We start from the raw sequence: 24,883 nt of genomic DNA, 5'->3' as shown, positions 1-24,883 counted from the left end.
CACATTCGAATCGTCTTACCAAATTGGCAAGCATTCTGACTCCTAACCTCCAGATCCTCCCTCTCTGCCCAGACTAGTGGTTTGACGAGCTGCTTCAAATAACTGCCTCATTGTTTGAGGCACAGAAGTTCAAGGTTACAAATAAAACAGCTATTTTTCCTGATTTCTTTCATCACTGAGTACCTCCCTCTTTAAAACTCTCTGGAGAAGGTACTCAAGAATAGCAGAGCACTCCTACAAACTACAGCAAAAGACAGTCCTGGCTTTTGGAATTCAACTGGAGTTCTGAATTTGCATTTTTTGGAAAGGACGTTTAAGATTGAACATAGGAGAAATGGGTTCTATTCTTGGCTGTGTCCCAAACTAGCTCTAAGGTAATAGATAAGATATAAGGTCTCTTTGACTCAGTTCTATTGATAAAATATCCCATTCCCTACTCATCTCAGAGAGATGAAAATGCAAAGACTCTGAGAACCTCAAAGCCCTATGCAAATGAGAGGGGCCGTGTACAAAATCAGATCAGACACGAGCTTCTCAAAGGTTCAGAGTGTCATCATCTACAACAGTTTCCATTAAAGGAACGTATTCATTCTGCAGTACAGACCCTAGCTACAAGTTTTAGTGAGCTGATTACAACCATTCAGACGTTTTTATTCTTTCATGGCTTTTGGTTCAGTGGCTCGCCTAGGAAAGGTTTTAACCCTCAGTTCTCAAGCTAGATACTGATTCTGCTCTCAGGACTCACTTTTCCACTCATCTATCAGGAGGTCCCTGCTTTCGAAGGACTGGTCGTAAGGATCTGCCACCGGCTCATCATCGGGGTCATGGTACTGAGCAAAGTAAGCATGCGCGAGGGCTTGGGCTGCTGTGATTCTCTTATCTGAGTCCAACACAAGCATCTTCTCCAGCAAGTCGACAGCTTTCAGTTCCAGAGATTGGAAGGAAATAAAAAGGGTTCTTAACATGGTACAAAAAATTATGCCTTATTAAGCAAATACACAGTTTTGGTCCTTCATATTTAAACAAAGAATTCTCCTCCAAAACCTCTGCTCTAAGATGTATCCTTATCCCATTGCTCCTTTCTAGGAATGTGTGTATGAGTGTGTGTGTGTGTGTGTGTGTGAGTGTGCACGCATGTACGCATGAATGGATGGATTTTTAAAGAGTACATTGCTAAAGAAGACTTTAAAAAAAAAACAAAAACAAGAGGAATTCTGTTTGGAACGAGCTTGTGGGATGTCAGTGTCAATGACTACCACTACAGTCAAACTGTATCAAAATGAAAGCCTATAGCTAAAGTAATCCAGAAGAGGTAGGTAGGACTGGTTTGTTTTGTTCGTTTTTCTTTTTTGTCTTCATGATTTATTTACTAATTTAAGGTAAATAAATATTAACCAAAAGGATCTTCAAATAATGAAAAAATTGAAGGTTTGAGGCTATGGGGGAGACAGGATGTTTGAATAAAAGGGAATTTTATTTTTACAATTTTTACTATGAAAAATTTCAAATATACAAAAACAGAGAAGTAAAAGCAGTAGAACAGTGACCACCCATAGACCTACCACCCAGCTTCAAAAACTGTTAACATTTATATTTTACCTATCTATATATTTTTTGCTGAATCATTTTATAATAAAATTATAGACACGATACTTTATCCCCAAATATTTCAGTATTAAGACATCTTCCTACATAATCGTAATTCTGTTACCAAACTGACAGTTGAACAACTCACGAATCTCATCTAAAATCCAGTCCAGGTTACAATTTCTCCAATTATCCTAAAGTTGTTTTTTACAGCTGGTTTGTTCAAACTAAGATTCAATTACGGACCATTTGGTTGGGTCTCTTTAGTCTCTTTTAATCTAGAATAGTCTCTCACCTTCTAAACCTCCCCCCACCCCTTTCCTGTCTTTAACCTGAAAAGACCTTCCAGCAGTCAAAGACTGCTTCGTTGTACTTTACTGTATTTCCTGAAAACTGGAGGTTAAATCTAAAACTTTGGCAAGTGTCAGGTTAAACATTTCTGGCAAGAATATTTCATAGGTGATGTTGTATATTTCATACTGAATTAATGATGTTGTTAAATTTGATGTTTTCTTCTTTGCCCCAAGCAAATAATCTGTGGGATACTTCAGCACCGTGTGAATATCAGTTTCTATCAATCTTTCACTTGTGGCTTTCAGCATCCGTTAATTTTCCCTGCCAGAAGTCATTACTTCATTGGGGATAACAAAGAGGTGATTTTTCTAATTCCTTTTTTCACGAGAGGATGTTTTAAGTTTCAGGACAGGGGCACTTGGAAGGATACACACTGCTATGAGCACTGTTATCACTTTGGTGAAATAGAAAGGCTTTTGAGATTTTGCAAATTATTGATGATTCCTTAAATTGGGTGGGGCAGGGAGGGGGGAGATGAATTAGTGAAGGGGAGGTCAGCTTCCTAAAGGGATCTACTGCCACATACACTAGAGGCTACAACTGACCCCTGTCCCGCAGCCCAAATCCCAGAGTAATCCACAGGAGAAATTGGGATTCCAGAGGGATACAGGAACCAAGTGCATATTCATGTGCTGATTCACATTTGTAAGTTTACACTTTAAAGTAGTAGGAGAATTGCAGATATATATTCTCCCAACAGTCTTCCCTTCTTAGAAAAAGCAAACCTTATCAACTATGGGTTTTATAATTGAATATGGAGCATATAATGATTCTGCCACCCTTAGGACAAGAAGCATTACATTTTTATAAACAATAGCTTTGATGAGGAATAAGGACAGGGATAAGAAAAAGATTCCTCAAAGATCTTGACAGATACGAATACACACATTAACATCAAAGGGCCATTTAAGTTTTAATTCATGTTTTGGGAATAATGGTCCATCAGTGATGGACAAAACAGAGTTGCTAATATTTACAGCACTGGTGTACTCCTGCTCAGTTAATACGCTGGGCACAAGTTCACGATCAGTAACATTATGTTCTGTCTGTCAAGCAAGAGGAGGCTCTATGTGACATCAGTGTTTGGCAAGGAGCCATTAAGGCAGGTTTAACTTACAGAGAAGTGCAGTGCCAAGCACCAGATTGACCAAATCCTACCATCAACTCACTAGCAGTCAGTGCATTGCAAAGTCCTGTGATCATATAAATATATATGTATGTCATGTGATAAAAATGCAAAGTTTAAATGTCATGACTTCGGGGAACGGGATGGGCGTGGCCTAAATAAGCTGCTAGGACACACGCATTTCCCACCCTTCTCAGAAACATGAATTAACAAATCTCTTTGAGGCTGCTAACCAGGAGTCAAACAGCACTACCATGACTAAAACTTAGGGCTGACATGGTGAGAAAAACTAAGAACAGAATGACAGACAAGAAAACTGCTGGCATACAACATCTTTTCCCAACATTCAAGCATACTTCTGACTCCAAGACAGCTTCTCACCAATCCTTGAACCAGCTAATAATACAGCTCAAATAAATCATGCAAAACCAATAAGAAAGAGCACATGCCAAGGTGGATGCAAACCTAGCCCAAGCCCAGTGGGATTCTACATATGAGTGTGTGGATTCACCCTTGGCTGTGAGAATGACCCGGCCATATTACCAAGGCTGACGTGGACTCATTCATAACTGTCCAGCACTTCTGAAGACAGTAAGCCTCTCTGCCAGCTAAGAATTATCACGGCAACACTGACCCTCCTCTCAACAATCACTAAAGACAGAGTACTTAAGATAAAAGAGCAGCTAGCCTTCACCCCAACTTTTGAAGAGCTCATTGTGACTGTCAGTCCCTGAAAGGATAAAACTTGATCTGAAACACAGCTGACGGGATCTGTAAGCAGCGGGATAGCCCACGCAGATCTCATACAGTTGCTTAATAGATGGGGTGCCTTAAAGAAACGCAGTGAGATTTTAACATACCACCACAACACGGTCTTCTAAAAGTGAGAAAGCTGACTAAAGTAGCTATAGTGCCATTGCTTCCTTCCCTGTTGTAAGAAGGTCCTAGTCTGAATCTTTCTGTGTCCACTACTAAATAGCACTGAGCTCTCCTGGAATCAGGGAATTACAGCCTCAGGCAATATGGCTTTTGGTGGCCAATTGAAACACATACCAGCCCCTAGCTTTAAGGCACAGAGCCTCATTTTTTAGCCAAAGCAGTAAATATCCTGTAGCCCCCTCTGTGTCTGCCCCTCTGCCAAGGATTCTGGAGGTGATGGTAGCAGGAAGGAACGTGGTGCCATTCCTTGAAGTTTGTGGTGAGGATGGTTAAGCTTCTGAAGAGCACAGAAGACAAGGGAAGGGGAAAGTACATGAGTGTGGAGGGCGACAGGATCTGCAGCACCAGGAAGGTCCAGGCAGAGCAGAGCACGCTGCATGGAGTTCCTGGGTGTGTCCTCTAAACACACATCCATGCTTCAGTTTTTATCCTCAGCCTGGGAGACTATGAAATGACAGCAGTTGTGAACAAGTCACAGGCTTTCCTCTGCATCTCTTTCCTCCTGCCCCCCCAATCTTTTTCCCTAACATTCCCACCACTTTCTCTCCTTTCCTCACTGTACCAGCCCATGCCCTCACCAAATCCTGTGATCATATAAATATATATGTATGTCATGTGATAAAAAAAACTGACAATATAAACATAGATAATAAACATTTATTACCTTCTAAGATTTAACTTGCCCTAATCAAAAGGAAAAATTCTTCAGATCCCTAACTTTTATCATAATCAATGCAATGTCCACGAGGAGCGGGTATGGTCAACTTACCCAGGGGATTGGCACCAATAAATACATTTGCAAAGTTCATCTTCGGCATCTGGGTCAAAGACTGAATGTAGTTTCTTGCCTGTAAAAACAAGGGTTTTCAGAATGGCTCTGTTCACTCATTAATGTCATTGCCTTCAAAGATTCTCGGTCCTGCTAAGGAACGAGTGTTAACTGACAAAGCCTACCAGCTCCAGTGTTTTTGACTGTCTTTGATATTCTTTAAAAGCTTTTCTCTTACCACCATTCTAACTTCCTTATTTGTGATTATCACCTATATTTATTCTTGCTATCTCTCACAGTTATATTTCAAGTGAACAGGAAGGCTGTTCTCAACACAGGATCAGAAGCCTAAAATATAAGGCCAAGATAGATAAGAAGTAACTCTTTCCCAGTAGCCTTCCTAAACAGTTAAAATGGGCGTAAGGGCTGGTATTCCTAAATACAATTTAGGACCAGCAGTCTGTTGATGATGCTGGCCTCAGTAGGTGCTCTTAGTACATTAACAGGATATCAACATTAAGCCTTGCTAACAAGAAAGTAACCTTGGTAACAAGAAAGTGAACATAAACTTAATATATCATCCAAAGAGATTGAAACACATTTAAAAAATAGTTTTAAAAACATCCTAATAAGAGTAATGAAGAAGTGCCCTTATAAGTGGATTACAAATTACATGGCCTAGGCAGAAATCCTTCCTGTACCACTTATAAGCTACCATCTTCTTGAGCAAGTCTTAACTGACCTATCAACTACCTCATCAGTAAGATACTAGTATTAGTATTTGGCTTGCCCATATCATACGGTTATTGTAATACTCAAGCAAGATAAAACCCATGAAAGCACATTGGAAACAAAAGTTCTGACACAAACAACATCTGTATCATCTGCACAGTTACTATAAACGTCGTCGTCTCTAGAGTGGGGTAGGTTTGGGTCTGAACCTTGGCTTGATCACTTTGGGGAAGTTATTTATTCTCTTCATGTCTTGAGTTCCTCCTCTGTAAAACAGGATTAATACCAGTGTCTGCCTCACAGTGTTAAGAGTGAGGACGAGAGATAATAAACCAAGCACTTCCTTAGCATAGCACTTGGGTCACAGTGAGAGCGCAATAAACATCAGCTGCTGTCGCTGTCACCTTTACAAAGGAAAGTCTGCTTTCATTTTCCAAGGATGCTTGCACTTCCCAACTTCTGAGCTTCATCCTAAAGAGCTTAAGGTGTCAAATATTTTCAAGGACTGATATAGCTCTAATCAAGACAAAAGGCCTTGATTAAAACAAAAATTGGTGCTGTGAATAATTATGTAAGAAGAAACGTTAACTCATAATTAAATGTTTCAGATATTAGTTAGGTATTAAACTGTATCGATGGCCTTTCCTGTTTCAAATAAATCCCCCTATCAGCCCATCTGAGTAGTTGAGATAAAATTTCTTTGACTCTGCCCGAACCATTTCCTTAAAATTCCTGTTTTAATATAACACAACAGTTACGTATGTGTATATGTATTTACGATCATCACCTTTATATATTCTTGGTCTCTCTCACACATGGTTTGAAAAAGCTCTGGCAACTTCACCTTCTTACTCATTGTATGTGGAGCAACTGGGAGAGGTCAGCTTTAAAACAGAGCTGAGAATCTTTCCGATTTGAGAAGAAAGTTCTAGGAATTTGATACATACATGGATGTAATCCCTTTCCGTTTAGCATGTAGATAAAAGGATGAAGGGAAAACAAAGGTAGGAGACAGCTGTCTCACCCAGAAAACAGTTACCCCTCCAATAAAGATAAACTAAAAGACTACCTGAATACAGCTGAAGTAGGAAAAAAGGTGCTGGGAAAGGCCCCTGTATTGCCAACCTGGTATGAAGTCCCCCAAAAGATTAAGAACGACTTAGAACAGAGTGCCCCAAACATCTCTGGTGATAAAACTAGAGTTAGATTAAGTAGTTAAGAATTGGTAAAGAAGGCCCCTAGCCCTACCTAAGCAAGTATTCATATTTATTCTTTATTATTTGCATGCTTTCTTTTGAATATAGTACTTATCAGTGTTGGGTATTTCACATTTTTTTTTTTTTTTAATGAAGAATACTATTCTGCTCATTTAAAAAATGTTTGAACAGGAAAGCACGCTAATGACGTCAGCTAACTACATGTCCAGCAGAGGTTCATCGGATGGTAGCATAACCCTAACTGCAGGCATACACCTAGGAAGAAACAAACAGCTTCTTGTGCACTGAATTCATAAAACTCAAATATAAAAGTAACACCATTTTCTCTTTACGAGCCTAAAAGTTACATTCTCAATTCACAGGATTCAATGACATTTTATCCCAAATGTCAACATCTTGTAATAGCACATAGGCAGGCATTGCCTTAGTATCCCTCAAGACACATGCAAGCGTTCAGTGACATTAAACACTGTCAGTTACGTAGTGGCAGTAAAACGTGAATGTGGCCTTCTGAATTAGACACCCCTGTACAGTCTACTTGTTCTCACCTCATGACTTGGCATCCTGTTAATGAGATAAGCAGGGGGTGTCCCCGTCAGACGCATAATCTGCTGAAGCTGGTTAATATCTTAGATGCCTAGTCAAGGGCATTGTTAAACATACAGTGCAAAAAATAACTTTCAACTTAAGTTTTTCAAAAGGCCAAAAAGCCACGCCAAAACAAACAACCCCATACTCCCCCACACACCCCACCCACCCCTGGCCAGAGCCCGAGGCTCCATGTTAAAGCAATGCTTCTGTGAATAGCGTGAGCATTATCAGGCATGGAGCCAATGACTGGCCATGCAGATAAGGAAAATTAATTTCCTTCAGTTTTAGCACCAACATTAAATGTTTTAGCCTCTCTGGAAATAGACTAGCCCTTGATTCAGGATGCCAGCCAGAAAACTATTTGCAAGTACCAATGGCCAAAACCTTAAATGTGGGATAAATGCAGAAAACTGTGACTCAGTGTTGAACAAAATATCCAATATATCCATTCGAGGAAAAGACTAAATTTTTGTGGCACAGGTTCTGGTGATTCTCCAAGGTACCAGCCCTCCAAATGTTAAGGCATAGGTGGGTGTGTGGGTAAACACGCAATGCCAAGTTTCAAAAACATGAGTAGTAGTACATTTAAAATACATGCCACAGATACACAGTGGTTAAGTGCAGACAAGGGGTGTGGGGGGAAATTAAGAGTCCAATGGCAAAGACAAAATAGAAGTTACAAGCTGCTGACAGGTTTTATAGCATGCCACAATGACTTCTCCCAGAAACCTCTTTAACAGGTGAATAAATTAATTTCACCTAGCAAATAACCTGGGAGGAGGTTTGCAAAAACACTCAGCCATAACCTGAAAAGAGCAGAACTAGAGGTCTTCCACGTGGACGAGCACATACGTAAGCTGTCGTATTTCAAACTTCTAACCATCCATCAATGTTAACACAATCCCTCCCTCACAAATACCATGAGAACTGTTAGTTTATCGTGTATTTCTACTAAAAGCAGAAATGGTGGGATCTTTTTTTTTAAACACTTCTTGAAAATACTTTGATAACCCCCTTTTCCCTTTCTTGTTAACTATTTATTTAGTTCCTTCCTTCAGTTGTTGCATCATTTGCAACAAGCACTGTGGTCAAGTAATTTCAAGTAATTTGTTATTTCCCTCAATAATCTTTCCACTTTTGCTTACCCCCTGAACTCAAACTCCCTAATGGTTAGATTGCTGCTAACGTAAGGCTAGCCATCAGCAAAGAGCTGGGGCCAAGGGCACCACCCTGTCCTTCACGCTCCCTAAACCCAAGGTTAGAGGGGCATGGAGTTCTTTTAACAGTCTCACAACAAAGTTTAGATTTGCCTTTAAGCAAATTACATAACAAACAGTACTGTGCCTGCCAAGAGAAATAACAAAAGGGGCCACTAAAAGTCAAGAACAAAAAACGTCAAAATCCTGCCACTTTCTCCCTTCCTTTCGGTGAATAATACTTTGCCTGTATATTTTCTATTTTTGTTTCTTCGTTTTTTTTTTTAGTCAGATAGGTTATTATACCACCCACCCCCCTTGCCAGGAGGTTAGCAAGAATATATTTCTAAAGAAAAATGTGAGAGGAGTCAATGAAAGAGCTTAGGCATTCTTAATGTGATTTTTTCATCTTTCACTGATACTATAGTTACTGGATTACGGCCAAAAAAGCTCTGTCCGATGACACCCATCGTGAGTCACACTTTCTTCCCTATGGTACATCCTAACTTGAGTCAATGCATCCATTACCACCTTCTCTTCCTCAGAATTTCCTACTATTTACGGTCTGAAGTTTTACACTGTTAGCATCACTACTTCACTGCTTTGCAGAAGTAACGAAAACAGCTATGGGCTTTCTCTGTTTACCACATTCCTTCATTAATGCTTTTCCCCCCCAAAATAGTCTTTGAACAATTTCACTCACCCGGCTTTGTTATTTTTCCACTATGTGCGTCACACATTATGTGCTTCTATTTATGATAAACAGACACTTGGGGAGTGTCACTGTTTGTTGTCATCACTTGGAATTGACTTGATGGCAATGAGCTTGGTTTTTACCCTTTTGAATGTTTAGACTACTTTTATCTACTTGCCACAACTACATAGGAAAGAGAACCTTTCTGATTATACCTGCACTCAACAAGTATTGTTTGAGTAAGTTCTGTAGTCCGGTACTCAATCTCATTATGCCCAACTCTATACCATCAAGATATATGTAGCCATCGAGATGCATAGTGTGCCCCAGCTCACATTACATAAATAAATAGCATTCTGTGCCGTGCACCCAGTGTTATTTTTTTCTTAAAAACAAATGATGGATTAATGATAGACAAATGCTATTTTGCCCATGCTTTTTTCTTTTAGAACTTCTTGTGACTAACAACATATATTTACGGGACAGATGGTTGTGGGATGGGAGAGGTGACTGAGAAAGAGCTACTGGTAGGCATTCTGAGACAGGGAAATACTTTGCTATCTCAGTCTCATTAGCACTATTCATTAATTAACTGAGCTCCTGCACAGGCCCCCACCCCTGCCCCCATGTCCTCTCTACTAGCCAATCTTTCTAAGCAAAATGCATTAAAAAAAAAAAAAAAAAGGCACTGTCCTCTTTAAGCATCATCTCGTATCTTCTTTGACTCACTTTAATCCAGCTTCACTATTTTATAAAGTAAAAGAAAACAGTCTTTCAGTTTGACATCGTGGTCAATAGCTCTGACAATGACTTTCAGAACAGTGTGCAATCCCTTGAGATTATAGCTCGGATCATGTTATCAGAACAGCTGGGATCAATATTCAGCTCTGCCAAGTGACTCAGTCCATGATTCGGGCAAGCTATAGTCTTTCCGTGCTTTTGCTTCCTTACCTTAATTAAATAAATGAAACAAACTAACATAGGTCTAGTAAATCCCTCAGAGTAGAAATTCAGAAATACACTGGGTTTTGTTGTTCTTTTAAAGAATATACCAAATACATACCAGGTGATGGTATTCTTTATCTTGTCAAGGAGACAATGAACAGTTCAAACTCACCTGCTCATGCCTGCCTGAAGCTACCCAGCAGTCTTCCCACTGGGCAAAGGGGCCCCTTCAGTCTGAAATGTTGGGAGGAGAATCCAGGATGGCACAACTGGAGCTTGGCTCAACAGCTCCTTTTCCCTTTTATCCAACTTTATGGTCGCAGCCATGGGTTGTGGCAGGAATTGAGGGGGGAAAGGGAGAAAGACTGGGCTTTCGTGGCTTCTCTCATGTCTCCGGCCCAAGAAAATGACCAAAAGCAGGAAATCATAGCCAAAGTGAGCAGGGTCATAGTCCCATGGCTTCTCTTTAAGTCTCTGATGAGAAGCAGGAAAGCACTAGCTCCAAAGCCCTTTCTCAGGTTATTCAAGGTGTAATTACAAAGGAAGGCTGTGGGAGGAAGGATTTACAACCGTATTCCCACGGCTCTGAGGTGTCAGGACCGGGAATGTCTCCTCTGAGCGGCCTGAGGACTGAGTAGAGAGGTATCCCTTTGGAAGCCCCATGTATTTGTTCAGAATAGATACCTTACACGGGATGAATGAGTTGTCTATTCTAAAATATGATAATTTCTGGAAAAGGGCAAGAGCACGTAGACAAAGCACATTTCATTCTTTCAGTGATAAAGCTAGACTAATACATGGTAAAGTTCATGTTCTGGGAACAAAAACTACCCAAAAAGGGAAAGAACTCTTCAGTATATGTGAGACTTCTGAGAAAGATGAGGTCAGGGCTTGAGACCAAAGAATCAAATTTTCCATTAATCTCTTGGAATGAACTGATCTCAAATCTCATTGTTTTACTGGGATACTATTGACCATTAGAAGCTCTCATGATTAAGGACGTACCCAGATAGATTGAGAGACAGGATAACACACTCGTACACACATGCACACACATTTATATCCCATCCCAGAAGTAAGGACACAATAGGTACATGTGCTTCCAAACATACCCAAGTCAAAGTACAGAGTGATGGGAGGCATGTGGCAGAAGTAAAAAGGAACTTAGGTTCCTAACAGGGCAGATAGTTACAATCAAAGCATCAACTCACAGACTCTGAGGAGATTTTCTTCAAAAGCTCAGCCCCTGGGGTTCCAACGAGTCTTAAAATGAGCTTCAACTGATCAATATCTAATGGTGGACTATAAAGGAAAATGTTGGGACAAAATAAAAATGAAAAACAAACAAACAACAAGCAAAATAAAACAAACAAACTCCAACAACAACAACAACAAAAATAATCCAAAATGGTGACTTCATCTAGTCCAAGGCTTCTGCAGGATGGTTTCTTCAGTAGAACGCACTCCTCCTGTACAAAGATTCAAAATGCTACCACACGCATATCCAACTTATATTCATTTTGTGCATCTGTCAACATCACCTGTCTGTAAACTGAAATGACTTTAGCAGGGTACTCGGCTGCTAAAGACAGCAGGTGAAAGCACGAAGGCTTTATTCAGTTCATATGCTCAGTCCACACCTACCTCACCTTCTGCCAAAGTACAAGTAGCCAGTCAAGCAAAGAGGATTGGAAAGCAAAGTTCTACAGATTGGGAGAAAAGCAGCAGAGTCTAGGAGCTAGGGGGGTGCAAGCCTATTTGTGACAATTTCCTTAAGGCTTGACCTAAAGAGTTTGTAATCCAACAGTAGGAGGCCTGCCAAGATCCCAGGGCCCAACCTCTTGAGCATGCGTTCCAGAAAACCTCTCTCACACTGGCTAGAGAGCTGTGAGCGACAGTCGGCCAGCAGAGGGCACTCCTCCACTGCACGTTCTTTCAGGAGTGCCAGAAAAAAGCAGGGCATATTAGATTTCATAAACGCAAAATGAGTATAGAATGCTTAACAAACTTCGCATATCCCAAAGGCCCTAAATGATGCTCAAACCTTTATTCTGGTAGCCAACACTTTCATGTACATCAGAATGTACGTGCATGTATTAACCAGAAGACAAAAAAATCCATTTAGCTGTACTACTTTTAGTCTTACCTAAAAAAGAAATTAAAAGTTGAGGGAAAAAAACTTATAAAATAGCTTTTGAGATTCTTAATGAAAAATTGAAATTGTTTAGCCATGTCTATATTTACATTTGGAGGGAAGGTCATGACTTTGCTTCTTAGTATAAAACCCAAATTAATTCATCATTGTAAATCAAATGGAAATATTGCAACTTAGACTCATACAAATTACTCTCAACATAAACTTCCTTTCTTTTGGTCAAAGTCATCAGAGTGAATACATTTTCTAGTTTAAGGCGAGTGGTAAAAAAAAAAAAAATGGTGAATTTGTTTTCCTGCTTTCATTAGTGATACACTTCCATCAATGGGAGATATTTTCAAGGTAAAGCTAAAGAATCAGAAAAAGACAACCAACATTTTAGGATTCAGCAATCATTAAAACTCCTATCTGGGCTCCAAAATTCTGAAACTTAGCCTGATCAATGCTTCTTTAGGGCCAGTAGAAATTTACCCAGCAATAAAGTTAAGTAGCATAGGCAACATGGCTAATCAATGTATAGGAAATTTACTAATTCTTAGTCCAGAAGTGAGAGCTAGGTCTAGTGCTAAGTAACTACTGACTAAACAAGGTTTGGGAATCTCGAGAAAGATAGCTGGAGCGTCCAGGTTCACAAGTCAAAGTTGGTGACAGGCAATGTACCTGAACGTTAGTCTCCATTTCCCTCATCCTGCCTTAGGATCACTGAAGACTTTCCTAGGCTATTTCTCTCATTTGATTCATCTCCAGATTCTGCAAGATGATAATTAGGAAATGTTTTCTACTCAAATAATACTAAGCTTTTTCTTGTCTTTGAATACTGTCTGGAAGTATGTCCCCTGCCCCCTGTCAGGTTCTCTGCATGATTAGATTCATCTCAACTTCAAGTCTCAGCTTAAACTTCACCCTCTCAGAGAGGCCTCTTCCAAAACGCGATATAAAAGTGTTGCAAATTCTGTTATTCTTAATCTCAGCACCATGCTTACTAACATCACAGTGCTTATTACAGTCTATAATTACTTTATTCGCTTACTCATTTTTGTCTGTCATCTCTACTGCTCTATGAGCTCTGAGAGGCTGTTTACCACTTACCACCCCACCCCCAGTGCTTAGCATAACAACTGATACATGGTGGGCACCGAAAATAACGTGATTCAATTTGCAAAAATTCAGTTCCCTCACACTTTTCAGGGACACATTTAACTGGGTAGCTATCCCACAAGATAAAGTATATCACATGAGAAATAAACTAGATTATTTCAACTCTCAAACATGTAGTTTTATAGTATGTGGATTAAAACTCATCTCTAGAAAGAATGCTACTGAGATTGGTAAACTTACTGAAGAGGCTTCTGACTACTTAAAATAAGGGCCAAGTTTTATACTCCTTCAGAAAGGAGGAACGCTCTGGACCGTAAGACTCACGTCTTGACTGATGTTGTAAAGACTTAGTCTGCAAGCTTTTTCTCATGTCATTTCTAGAGATGAGTCATGTCCATAATATATGAAAAGTATTATTTGCACAATATATATTAAAAACAAAAACAAGCCTTTTTGCTTTAAAAATGGTTTTATGATCATAAATAAAATTCTCTAGTGGTCTAAGCAAACGAGTGAATCAGTATTGACCATATCTTGCCCATCTATGCCAAGCAGTACAGTACACGGGCTGAAGAAAACCATTTCTAAACACTCATAATTCATAACCATTCAATCATGTGAAGTTAATACTAAATTCAGTCTTTGGCAAACTTTTAATTCGCCTGTTCTCCAGCCTCAGTTTCTACAAAAGATTGCTTTTTGACATTTATGACACTATGTTCAAAGGTACCCAGGAAGACTATCCTTATTTGTAAACTAAACCAAACCCGTTGCCGCCAAGTCGATTCTGACTCACAGGGACCCTACAGGACAGAGTAGAACTGCCCCAAAGAGTTTCCAAAGAGCGTCTGGTGGATTCAAACTGCCGACCTTTTGGTTAGCAGCCATAGCACTTAACCACTATGCCACCTCCTTACCTGTAATAGTTTCATAAATGAAAAATGCACATGATTTCATAGGGTGGCAAGCTTTAACACAGAGTAACTTAGCAGTTATAAAATACTGAAATAGCAAGGCTTCAAATGGAAACACAGAGTTTAACAGTGGTGTTAATTTCTAAACTTTTTTTTATGCAAGGTTTATTTGGTAAAAATGTATACTACTATGGAATACCTTTAGCACATCAGGTGAATACCACTAGGGCTGCTTGAAGAAAAATTGGGGTGTAGCACCACTTGTGTTATTCAATGAGGTTTTCATAGTTGCTAACAATTACATCAAGATGACAGAACTAAAATCTTAAAATGAGCACGTATGCCTTCTTTGTCCAACTTCACTGTCACTGCTTTGGTTTAGAACCTAATGACTACTTGTCTGAACTATTAAAATGCCGCACCCACTTAGCACCACCCCAAAGTTAGTCTCAACCATTATTTATGATTCAATCAAATATTTTCCTGCCAGTAAATATCTTTCAAACAAAACAAAAAAAAAAACAAACAAAACAAACAAATAGAAGCTGGATCATAAAAATCTCAAAAACCCTTTTCTGCCTATTACCCAAAGCAGGAGTTTTTGATTGCTCTAACTTCACCCTGCTAACTGAAAAGGCAGAAACTGGAGTCCACTCAGAAGAAAAGCCTGGAAATCTACTTCTGAAAAATCAGCCACCGAAACCTTATAGGGCCCAGTCCTACTTTGACACCCGTGGGGTCGCCATGAGTCAGAGTCAACTTAACAGGAACTGTGTTCTTTTTTTAATGTCACCCCAACCTGTCTCAGGAATATGCCAGTCCCACCAGACACAGTGGCTCACTACAGCAAAGACCGGGGCCTCATGCCTTTCCCTCCTGCTGCTGTGAAAATCACAGGCCCCAGTCCTGCAGCCCCACATTCATGGTCCTCTGTGGTCTGGTACCAGCTTCTTTCCTGACTCTGCCGTTAGTAAACACACGTGCAAAATAAAAATCGACTTAGTAGCTAAAATCACTTGCATGAAGGAAATGCAAGCATGCAAACCTCAGAAGGAATCACCATAGGTTCTCCAAGAGCTGGCAAATCCACTGAAATACAGGTCCGTCTTCCACTAGTGCCAGCTACTGTAAGGCCACTACAATTTGTCCAGGCGGCTAAGGGTGGAAGGCGCTTCAGGTAGCTAATATAAGCAGAGCAAAGCAAAACTTACCACGTTATGACAATCAGTTATTTCCATAGCAAGCCATTTTTAATAAAAGGCTTAACCCTTTTCTCCCTGAACGGAAGGTATTTTTACCTCAACTTAAAAATGTGTTTTAATTGCAAGGATCACAACATCAAAATCTAAATAATAATTCTCCTGATCTGAAGAAAAGGACAACTACTTAGGCCTAAGATTGCCCTTTGGAACTAAGTCCTATTTAACAGAAGTGAAAGGTATTCGGACAGAATGAACAGGTTAGAGAAAAAGAGAAACAAAAAAACAGACTAAGGGTAATGGGATGATGTGAGGAAAAATAAAAGAGGGAGAGAGGGATATCCTAGTCACTTCTGAGTGCTCTAGGCGGGTAAAAACCTCCACAGGTGGGAGAGTTGAAGACGAATAAAAAGACCAGTTTCAGGACCTACCTATAACCTACTACTACCCCTCGTGAGCAAGTTTCAAAAAAAAAAAAAAAAATCCACAGAGGCGCAAAGCCAGAACACTGATCTCTGGGAGGGCAGGAAATCCTCCTGGTGACAAATAAGAGGAACTAGGATGAGATACAGCCTAGTTCCTTCTCTTCTTGTCGTCCAAATAGTCACTTTTCACTGCCACACAAAGAAAACTTCTTAAGGTACCTTAGGTCTGTGGACAAATCTGAGAATTTTAGCATTTTCTGGGAAAATATATTCTTAAGTTAGAGATGAAAAGGCAAATAACAATTTAATACTTTTCTTCTTCAACATTTTTCAGGACACTTGCTTTTAGTATCTAAAGTAAAATTGTTATTAAAAAATGACAGAGTGAAGGAAATTCATTCAATTACATAGGGAAGGAAAGCAACAGCAAGACAAGAATATGGTGTCTGGTAGAGAAACCAAAAACCAAACTCACTGCTGCTGAGTCGATTTTGACTCATAGTGACCCTATAGGACAGAGTAGAACTGCCCCATATGGTTTCCAAGGAGCGCCTGGTGGATTCCAACTGCGGACCTTTTCGTTAGCAGCCGTAGCTCTTAACCACTACGCCACTAGGGTTTCCTGACATATAATAGGACTACGAAATTCATTTTTTCCCTTCCTTAGGCTGCAGAGTGTTAAGCTTTAATAATAATATTTTCTAACTGGCTTGCTCTTTTCAAAATCAATGGCATTCGGAAATAAGTTGGCGCTACAGCAGTTCCACAGGGGAAAGATCTGACAATCTGCTCCTGTAAAGATTACAGCATAGAAAATCCCATGGGGCAGCTCTACTCTGTCATGTGGGGTCACTATGAGTCGAAAGTGACCCGAGGACACCTAGCAACAACAACAGACCTGAAGAGGCACTCTGTAGCCTCATTCGCTCCTAATATAAAGTCCTGTCAAGCTGTGTCCAATTGACACACCTAGTCAACTAAGCTTATATAACCTATCGCTGTTGATTCCGACTCAGAGTGACCCTACAGGACAGAGTAGAACTGCCCCATGGAGTTTCCAAGGAGCGCCTGGTGGATTTGAACTGCCTGCCTTTTGGTTAGCAGCCGTAGCTCTGAACCACTGTGACATCAGGGTTTCCAAGGCTTATATGGAAGGGTTTTATTCTTTAAAAGAGAATACTATTACTGAACTTGATAGAAAGGTTCTGCAAAGTCACAGTGAGCATAATTTCTAACCCAATGATATGCAATTAGCCCTAAGACAAAAGTTAGTATTTCTTTTATCTTTAGGCATACTCCAGGGATTATTAATAAGAAGTAGCAAAAGAATTTCTCAAATAGGAGACTTACTGCAAAACAGAGAAAAAGACAGAATAGGAAGAAGACTTGCAGACATCTAAAACTGCACAGTCCAATACAGTAGCCACTAGCCATATGTGACTAATTAAATAAAACTGAAAATTCAGTTCCTCAGCTGCACTCACCACATTTCAAGTGTTCGATAGCCACATGTGACTGGCGGCCACTATACTGGACAGCGCAGACAGAAAGCATCTCCAACATCACAGAAGTTTCTATTAGATAGCGCTTATCTCGAAGCTAAAACTACCAGTTCCAAATGTGAGATGATTACCAAATGAGGGAAACAGAGAGAAAACAGAGCATTCAAATAAAGAGCACCCTCTAGAGGCTGCCTGGGCAAGTAGATGAATTTCAAAAGCACACACAGTAGCTGCGCGCCTTTCAGTGCAAAGGAAGGGGATGTGAGGCCAACACACTCTTCAAAGATTTTCAAAAGAGGAGTTCTAGAAATTAGGAGACTAGGCAACAAATAGAACATTGGAAAGACACTGTGACCCGAATGACAGGCATTTCAGCTGAGTAGCCCTATCTCCTCTACAGCTTCGTGTCCTCATTTATAAAAACAGGGGCTTCCACAACCGTATTTTTCATAGTGTGCCCACATAAATAAGGCACATAAAAAAAAAATTCTGGCATAGCACGCCCATGCATACACTGTGCATGTCTCCTGACATTTCCAGAAGTGAATTTTGGCCTCATTTACCCCATTCAGTAGTCCGAAAATGTTACTTTTGATCAAATTTATATAATAAAGGCATAAGCCATGGTCAAGAAGTCATGGATTGAATTTGGTAATACCCCAGTAATCGCACAATAAACTACTGAAACTGCGTTTGCTCTGTGGATGGGCCTGAGGGCGGTGGAGTTCCTCGTAGCCGAACTGTGCCCAGGTAGGTTGTGCCGGAACGGCCAGAGGGTCCGTGGCAAAGGGCTGTGTGTGGGGCTGCCACAGCCCAAGGACAGGTTGGTCCCTCGGTGAGCGGAGGCCACGCTCCTGTGCACTTGGTACCTCAGTGCTGGCCCCACATGAAGCAGTGTGGCAGAACAGTCCAGGTGCAGGCAGCACTGCCATGGCCCCGTGGGGCCCCAGGACGGCCAGTCAGACCTGTCTCCTCTGAGCAGGGGAAACTCGACCCTTCTGTGCCTGGGGCTCTCATGCCCGCCCAAATGGCCCGAGTGAGCCACCGGACCGCAGGGTGGAATGCGTGCAGCTGTGGCACGCAGGCCTCGCCCGCCTGAGTGGCCTCTCCAGCCAGGGGTGCCCCAGCAAGGGCTGCTTCCAGGGTGGAAAAGTTATTTCTTCCTGCATTGGAGAAAGCAGTTTGCAGAGTAAACTGCACTTGCTGGGAAAGAGGCTGCTTTAGAAACTTGAGAGTAGACTGGTGAGGGTCTGCTGCTGGGAACCGAACCTCGGTGTCAATAGGTACCAAGACGAAGACTTAATATTAAAACCGTTGGAGAGGAAAAAAAGAAAAAAAGAAACTGAAGTCAGCAATATGTAAAAAATATTGGTATATCGTGCTTATGAAAATAATGTGCAGGGGTTGCAAGATATGCAAAAATACATAACACATGTGTTATCTGAGTGAAAATATGGTAGATGTTTTCTAATGTCTTTTCAGGCCCCCAAGTCAATAATTCCAGGCTTTTAACTTTCTGATCTCATTTGTACATAAAAGAAAATGAGGAAAGACGGCTAACAAAATAATTTTACAGGGTTAGCAAGGTTAAAACTAAAATCCAACTGGATTAGCTCTAGGTGTACTAGCACTGGCTACATACTAGAATCCCCTGGGGCACTTAAAAAAAATACATCAAAGCCTGTGCTCTGACTCACACCACCTGATGCTGAGTTTCTGGAAGTAGTGCCCAGAAATCTAGAGTTTTTAAAAGCTCCCCAAAGAGATTCTGATGCACAGTGAGGGTTAAGAGAAACTTTACTAGAATATAAGTGATTATAGACTTCAGGCAAGTAAAAAATAATAGAAAACACTTTCCTTTCTCCTTGTCAGGCAACCAAAGCTACATCCACATAGATGGCAACTGATGAGAGGAAGGTTATGTATATGAATTACTTGAATTCGATTTTTATGACCTAGAAGAACATCTGCCTGAAAAAGAGCCAAGGAGACAATGGTGAATTCTTACAACAAGAATTTTGAAGTGAATTTCTATGTATTAAAAAATGAATCCCCTGGAGTAGGCAGCTGTCTGTGAGATGGGACTACGAGGAACAAGAACCACATTGCTTCGAAACCTTTTCACAAGTAGCCTGTCAAGGTGATCCATCCTTTATTACCTGTCACAGAATTAAGGGGGGAAAAAAAAGCCTTTAATGATTCACAGGTAGACAATAAAGTGAGAAGGTGAAACGGGCAACCATTTCCCAAAAGCCATTAACGAAGATGATGGCTAACACTTACTGGCAGGCTCTGTTTTAAATATAAGTGTTTTACAGATATTATCTCACCGGATTCTCACAACAATCCTATTAAGTATATACTATTATTATCATTTTATGGTTAAGGAAACCAAGACACAGAGAGGTTAGAAAACGTGCTCAAAGTCATGCAGCTAGGAAAGAAAAGGCTAGGCTCTAAACCCAGAGAGTTTTTTCCAGAGCCCATGATCTTAACCACTGTGCTATACTGTCTGTCTCTCTTGCCACCCTGTGTGTGTGTCTACGACTGAATGAATGTAAGATGGAGATACAGATTATCTAGAAGAGGAAGGCAAGGGGGAACAGAGGACAGCATCAGGGCACTGGGCTTGGGAGGACAGGCTGAAGGATGGGAATCTGAGATATGTACTCGAGGAAAAGGGAGAATACACACTTTCCCTAATTCTTTTAGCTTGGACTGTAATGTATATACCACATCTCTGAGAAATAGATATTAGGTGAATCAAGCAAAGGACAAAGGAGAAATAAATGCTAATGCTACACTAACTTAAAATCCAGGGGTAGGGAGGAATAAGATGAGCTAGCTGCAGAGACTCTATTGAACTCTGCATCAATCCAGTAATATTCAGAGGGAAATAAGCAGGTTTACCTGGCGGGAAGAGGTTTTTCAGTCGCTTAGGAAAGTACATTCTGTCTAGGAGAAGATAGAATACATGGAAAGACAGCACAAACATCACAGTCACTGTAGAAATATATTCCAAACTGAAAGCAAATAAATTAACATTCTGGTCTATAAACTCACTGTGAGTTTGTGTAGGTGAGGGGCTAAAACAGCTCTGAGGTCTCAGTGTGACAGAGCAGAGGTAGCTGCAGCATCTCGAAAAGTCCAGGTTCATTCAAAGACTAGCTGACTGAGCTCTCCAACACTTCCCACACCTGATTCTGGACACATATCTCAACATTTCTTCTCATTTAAACATCTTTCCTAAGTGGAGCTGACAGGAGTTCCAACAGGCCATATTTTGGCCTCACTGCTGGGTGGGGGTTACTAAACCATGAAATGAAAATGCAGCAGTAGGGGAGGGGCTAAAGTAAAGGGGCCAAGATGATCCACACACCAGACACTAAGTCTGGCAGTAAATTAAGGGTTGGCTACAATCTGGTGTAAAAACAAAGCTGTACTGAAAAAAAAAAGCACATGTCAGGGTGACCTTATCAATTCTTGCTTTTACTATGTGTTGTTAAACAACAAACAAAATGAGTCAGCAGATATATCATTACAGGAACCAAATATAGCCTTTTTAATATATCAAACAAACATAAAAGCAAGATACCCCTAATTTATAAATGCTTATCTGGTTCTCAATGTTTGTACAAGCAGACTAAACCTGTCACTGGGATCCAGGGCTTCTCTTGAGTATGCTCAGGTCTCAGAACTACTGTGGCAAGATTAACAGAACAAGGGACTCGTTGCAAAAGGATGACATGAAAGATTTAAAGCATTTTCCAGCTTATGAGAAGTTTTTCTAACTCATAAAAGTAAACTCGAGCCTCTTTCTTAACAAGACAACTACTGAGCATTAGGGAAAACCTCAGAGTGCACATCTGGACAATGAAAGCAAGTAGTTGAGAGCCTTTCCAGAGATAGGGAAAAGGTAAATACACTTCCATGGACACTGGAATACATAATAGAAACAGGAATCCAAACTTTTTAAAGGATACGGTCTGTACCAGGAAACAACGTTCTTCCAGTCAACAGCTCGGCCATTATGCATCCCACTGACCAAATATCAACTGGCAAAATTAAAGAGAAATAAAAGTACACACAACATCACTCTTATTATACTTGGCCATAAGAGGAACCATACCTAAAGGTTAAACACTTAAATTAATATTTAAGACATCTGAAGTTCAATAATAATATTCCTTCTCCCCCTCCCCCACCCCCCGGAAATAAACCAGCTTATTAAGACCTTCACGCCACTAAAGGGCTTCAAAGGTGGGCTAAGTCAAAACATATTTAAGGCAAAAGAAATAAGTCGTTCACAAAACGGTAACAGTTTCTTACTGGTAAAATGGTAGGTTTTTCCCTAGGAATATTGAGGGTCTAAGATTATGAACCCATTGTCTTCAGGTAGCAGTACTCAGAGAATAAGTTGAAAATCTGAATAAATAAAAACCCAACTGCTAAATCAAAAAGTCTGAAAACTGTGTACAAAAGCCCCACTTCCCCTATTTGAGCAACTGAAATATTTCCTATTTGTAGGCTTTACAAGGATCACTGAGGGAAGAAAAGATGTTCCTCCCATTTCTGCCATCTCTACTCCTGGGAATACCAAGTACACCCAGCACGGTGTTAATAAGGCACCGAACGACCAGGGCAAGCACTACCTGTCTGGTTGTAATGCATCCAGTTCAGCATGATCTCGGGAGCCCTGTACCACCTGGTGGCCACATAGCCTGTCATTTCGTCGTCTGTGTGCCGAGCCAGTCCAAAATCCAGGATCTAAGACAGAGAGGAGAAATCAGACACTGGAACAGGTAAGCTGCCAAGACCTGAAAAGCACGTAGGAAAATAACTGTGGTGCCTTATAAAAAAGGAAATACTGTAAAGCACTTCCATACACAGATTTCCCGGTCCTCCCTTGGAATGCATAGTAAACACACAGCATGAAAATTTAAAAAATAAAATTAACAAAAAGCTACATAAAAATACCACTCCTAGGTATTTACCGATGAGAAGTGAAAACATACGTCCATACGAAGATTTGTACCTGAGTATTCATGGCCACTTTATTTACAGTAGCCCCAAACTGAAAACAGCTCCAATGCCCATTAACAGGTGAATGAACAAACAGACTGTGGTATGTTCATAAAATGAAATACTACTCCGCAATAAAAAGAAATAAGCTATTGATATACACGATAATACAAATAAATCTCAAAAGCGTTATACAAAGCAAAAGCCAGGTACAAAAAAATAAACCGACATGTTTCAATTTATATGAAACTCAAGAAGAGATGAAGTTTATCTCTAGTGTCCAGAAGATCATCAGTGGTTACCTAAAGCCAGGATTGCCGGTAGAGAGCATGGTGGTAGACACATGGATACACATAAATTTGTCAAAATGTACACTCAAAATGGTGCATTTTATTATAATGTAAATCAGATGTCAAAAAAGTTGAGCAAAAAACAAAACAACATTTCCAGAGCTAATTGCTCTTTAGGCAATTAATTCACTTATCTCAGATTTGAATTATTTTGAGCGATTGGATTTCTGGCATTTTTCTTCTTAGGAACCTGTTGAATCTAACAATTATCTCTTCAGGATTGGGATTGGCTACCTGATATTCAGAACACAACTTTCCTTTATTGTAATTGCTGTATTAAATTTCTAACTTTATTTAAAAATGAAAACAAGTCACCTGATACCAATTTCAATGTCACTTTAAACAGCTTACTAAATTCTCTATGGTTTAAATTTCAAAATCTGATATTCCTAAGGACAATATGATTTTCACATTAAAAGCTGTGGCTTTATAAACCCATTCCCTGTACAAGTTTGTCCAGTTGGTCAAGCACATATATAACTTCCACTCATTCGAGCTCTCTACCTATTTTCTGGTTGGCACTCTGGACACTCAATAAGCACACAAACACCAGTGTCTCTTCATCTTACCTTCAGCTCACAGTCTTCGTTCACAGCTAGATTACTAGGCTTTAGGTCCTAGAAGGTAAGCACAGAGAGGACAGGGTCACCTTTATTATGCGAGGTAAATTCTCTCCTTACAGGTAATAGTGAGGACCCAGGAGGGCTCTACCATTCGTGTTCGAGATACCTTGTTACATAAAATTAAGACTTCATCTAGCTGTAAACCCACAACCTCCATCCTGTAGTCTGTATCCAGTCCTAACTAGCCTTAAATAGACATATATTATACATCTTCATTCTTTTTTTTTTTTCTTTTTTAAAGTTGCAATCAACCAAAATTTCAGTGGCTAAAGTAAATTTAGATTAGGATCTCGGCTAAATGTCATTCTTCTACCCCATCTTCCCAAAATAATTTAATAAGTCGCAATACATACCCTGTGAATTATGTCAGCTGAATGTATATACTGTGAAAAAGAAAAGAGTCAGTCAAAAAAAAAAAGTTTTCTCTAACCTCCCACTGTCATATAACATATTTTCATGAATTAATAAGAACTGCCCTATTAACAGTGGGATTAGAAGGAAGAACAAGCAATTACTAGTATTCTGTACATTTATCATAACTGATTTATACTCATTTGAACTCTCTAACCTCTTTTCTGGTTGGCACTCTGGAGCTCAATAAGGGCTCAAAGCTGCTAACCATCAAAGATGGTTTACTTTTAAAACACTGTATCTGTCCACCACACAAATAAATTAGCTTCCTTGAGGGTTTTTAAAAATCTCAACACCATACAGACCAGATATTAGATTATAGCAAGAAATTATTATTCATTTTTTAGATGTAATAATGAAGAGTTTTCTCTTGAGATATACATACTAAAGAATCTATGGATGGAATGATATAATATCTAGATTTGCTTTAAAATAATTTGGGGGTTGGGGAAGATGAAATAAACAAGATTGGCCAAATGTTGATCACTATGGACACTGACTTAATATGGGGTTCATTATACTATGATCTCTACTTGTGATTTTGTGAGTGTTTAAATTTTCCACAAAAATTTTTTTTGAGGCCCTAAATGGAAGAGTAGAAAGGAAAGAATTCATTCCTTAACATTATTACTGATACCGTCTGTACCTTTAGGCCTCGGAGAATTTGGTAGATAAGGAATTGTACGTGGTCATCCGTAAGCTTCTGACATTTTACAATGTTGTTCAGATCTGCCCCCATAAGATGGGTCACCAGATACCTAGAAATTAATGGAGAGTTACAATAATCCAGAACCCCTACGAAAGCTCTCATTCACCTTCACAAGACTTTTAAAAGTTTTTAAAGTACTTACTCGCCCAGCAAGTACCACAGTATCAGCTAAAAGCTTAGTAACTACTCATGGGGGACTCATTACCAACACACTATTTTAACTTTACCACCTGACATCTATCTTTCTAAAAATGTTTATACTTGTTTCTACTTGGAGTATCTTTTTCCCAGGCTCTCTAAAGAAGACGAAAAGATGGAGATTAGA

At 39.9% G+C, this 24,883-nt stretch overlaps 1 protein-coding gene across 2 annotated transcripts in view; it reads right to left on the bottom strand.

Moving 5' to 3' along the window:
- MAPK14 (mitogen-activated protein kinase 14) overlaps positions 1 to 24,883 on the bottom strand; it is an 83,445-nt gene that overhangs the window by 1,494 nt on the left and 57,068 nt on the right. The window contains exons 4-11 of one of the 2 annotated variants that reach the window (XM_003403947.4): positions 24,496 to 24,607; positions 23,792 to 23,821; positions 23,385 to 23,432; positions 22,096 to 22,210; positions 21,427 to 21,498; positions 7,273 to 7,352; positions 4,776 to 4,854; positions 746 to 919 (exon numbers count right to left, since the gene is read on the bottom strand). In XM_003403947.4, coding sequence (XP_003403995.1) covers positions 746 to 919; positions 4,776 to 4,854; positions 7,273 to 7,352; positions 21,427 to 21,498; positions 22,096 to 22,210; positions 23,385 to 23,432; positions 23,792 to 23,821; positions 24,496 to 24,607 — 710 coding nt within the window. Of the gene's footprint in view, positions 1 to 745; positions 920 to 4,775; positions 4,855 to 7,272; positions 7,353 to 11,361; positions 11,442 to 21,426; positions 21,499 to 22,095; positions 22,211 to 23,384; positions 23,433 to 23,791; positions 23,822 to 24,495; positions 24,608 to 24,883 lie in introns of both variants that reach the window. The other variant, XM_003403946.4, reaches the window with a different exon arrangement.

Source organism: Loxodonta africana, chromosome 1 (assembly GCF_030014295.1).
Source record: "Loxodonta africana isolate mLoxAfr1 chromosome 1, mLoxAfr1.hap2, whole genome shotgun sequence".
Lineage (NCBI taxonomy): Eukaryota > Metazoa > Chordata > Mammalia > Proboscidea > Elephantidae > Loxodonta > Loxodonta africana.
The sequence above is the reverse complement of the archived record's forward strand: the minus strand, read 5'-3'. Positions and strand labels throughout refer to the sequence as shown.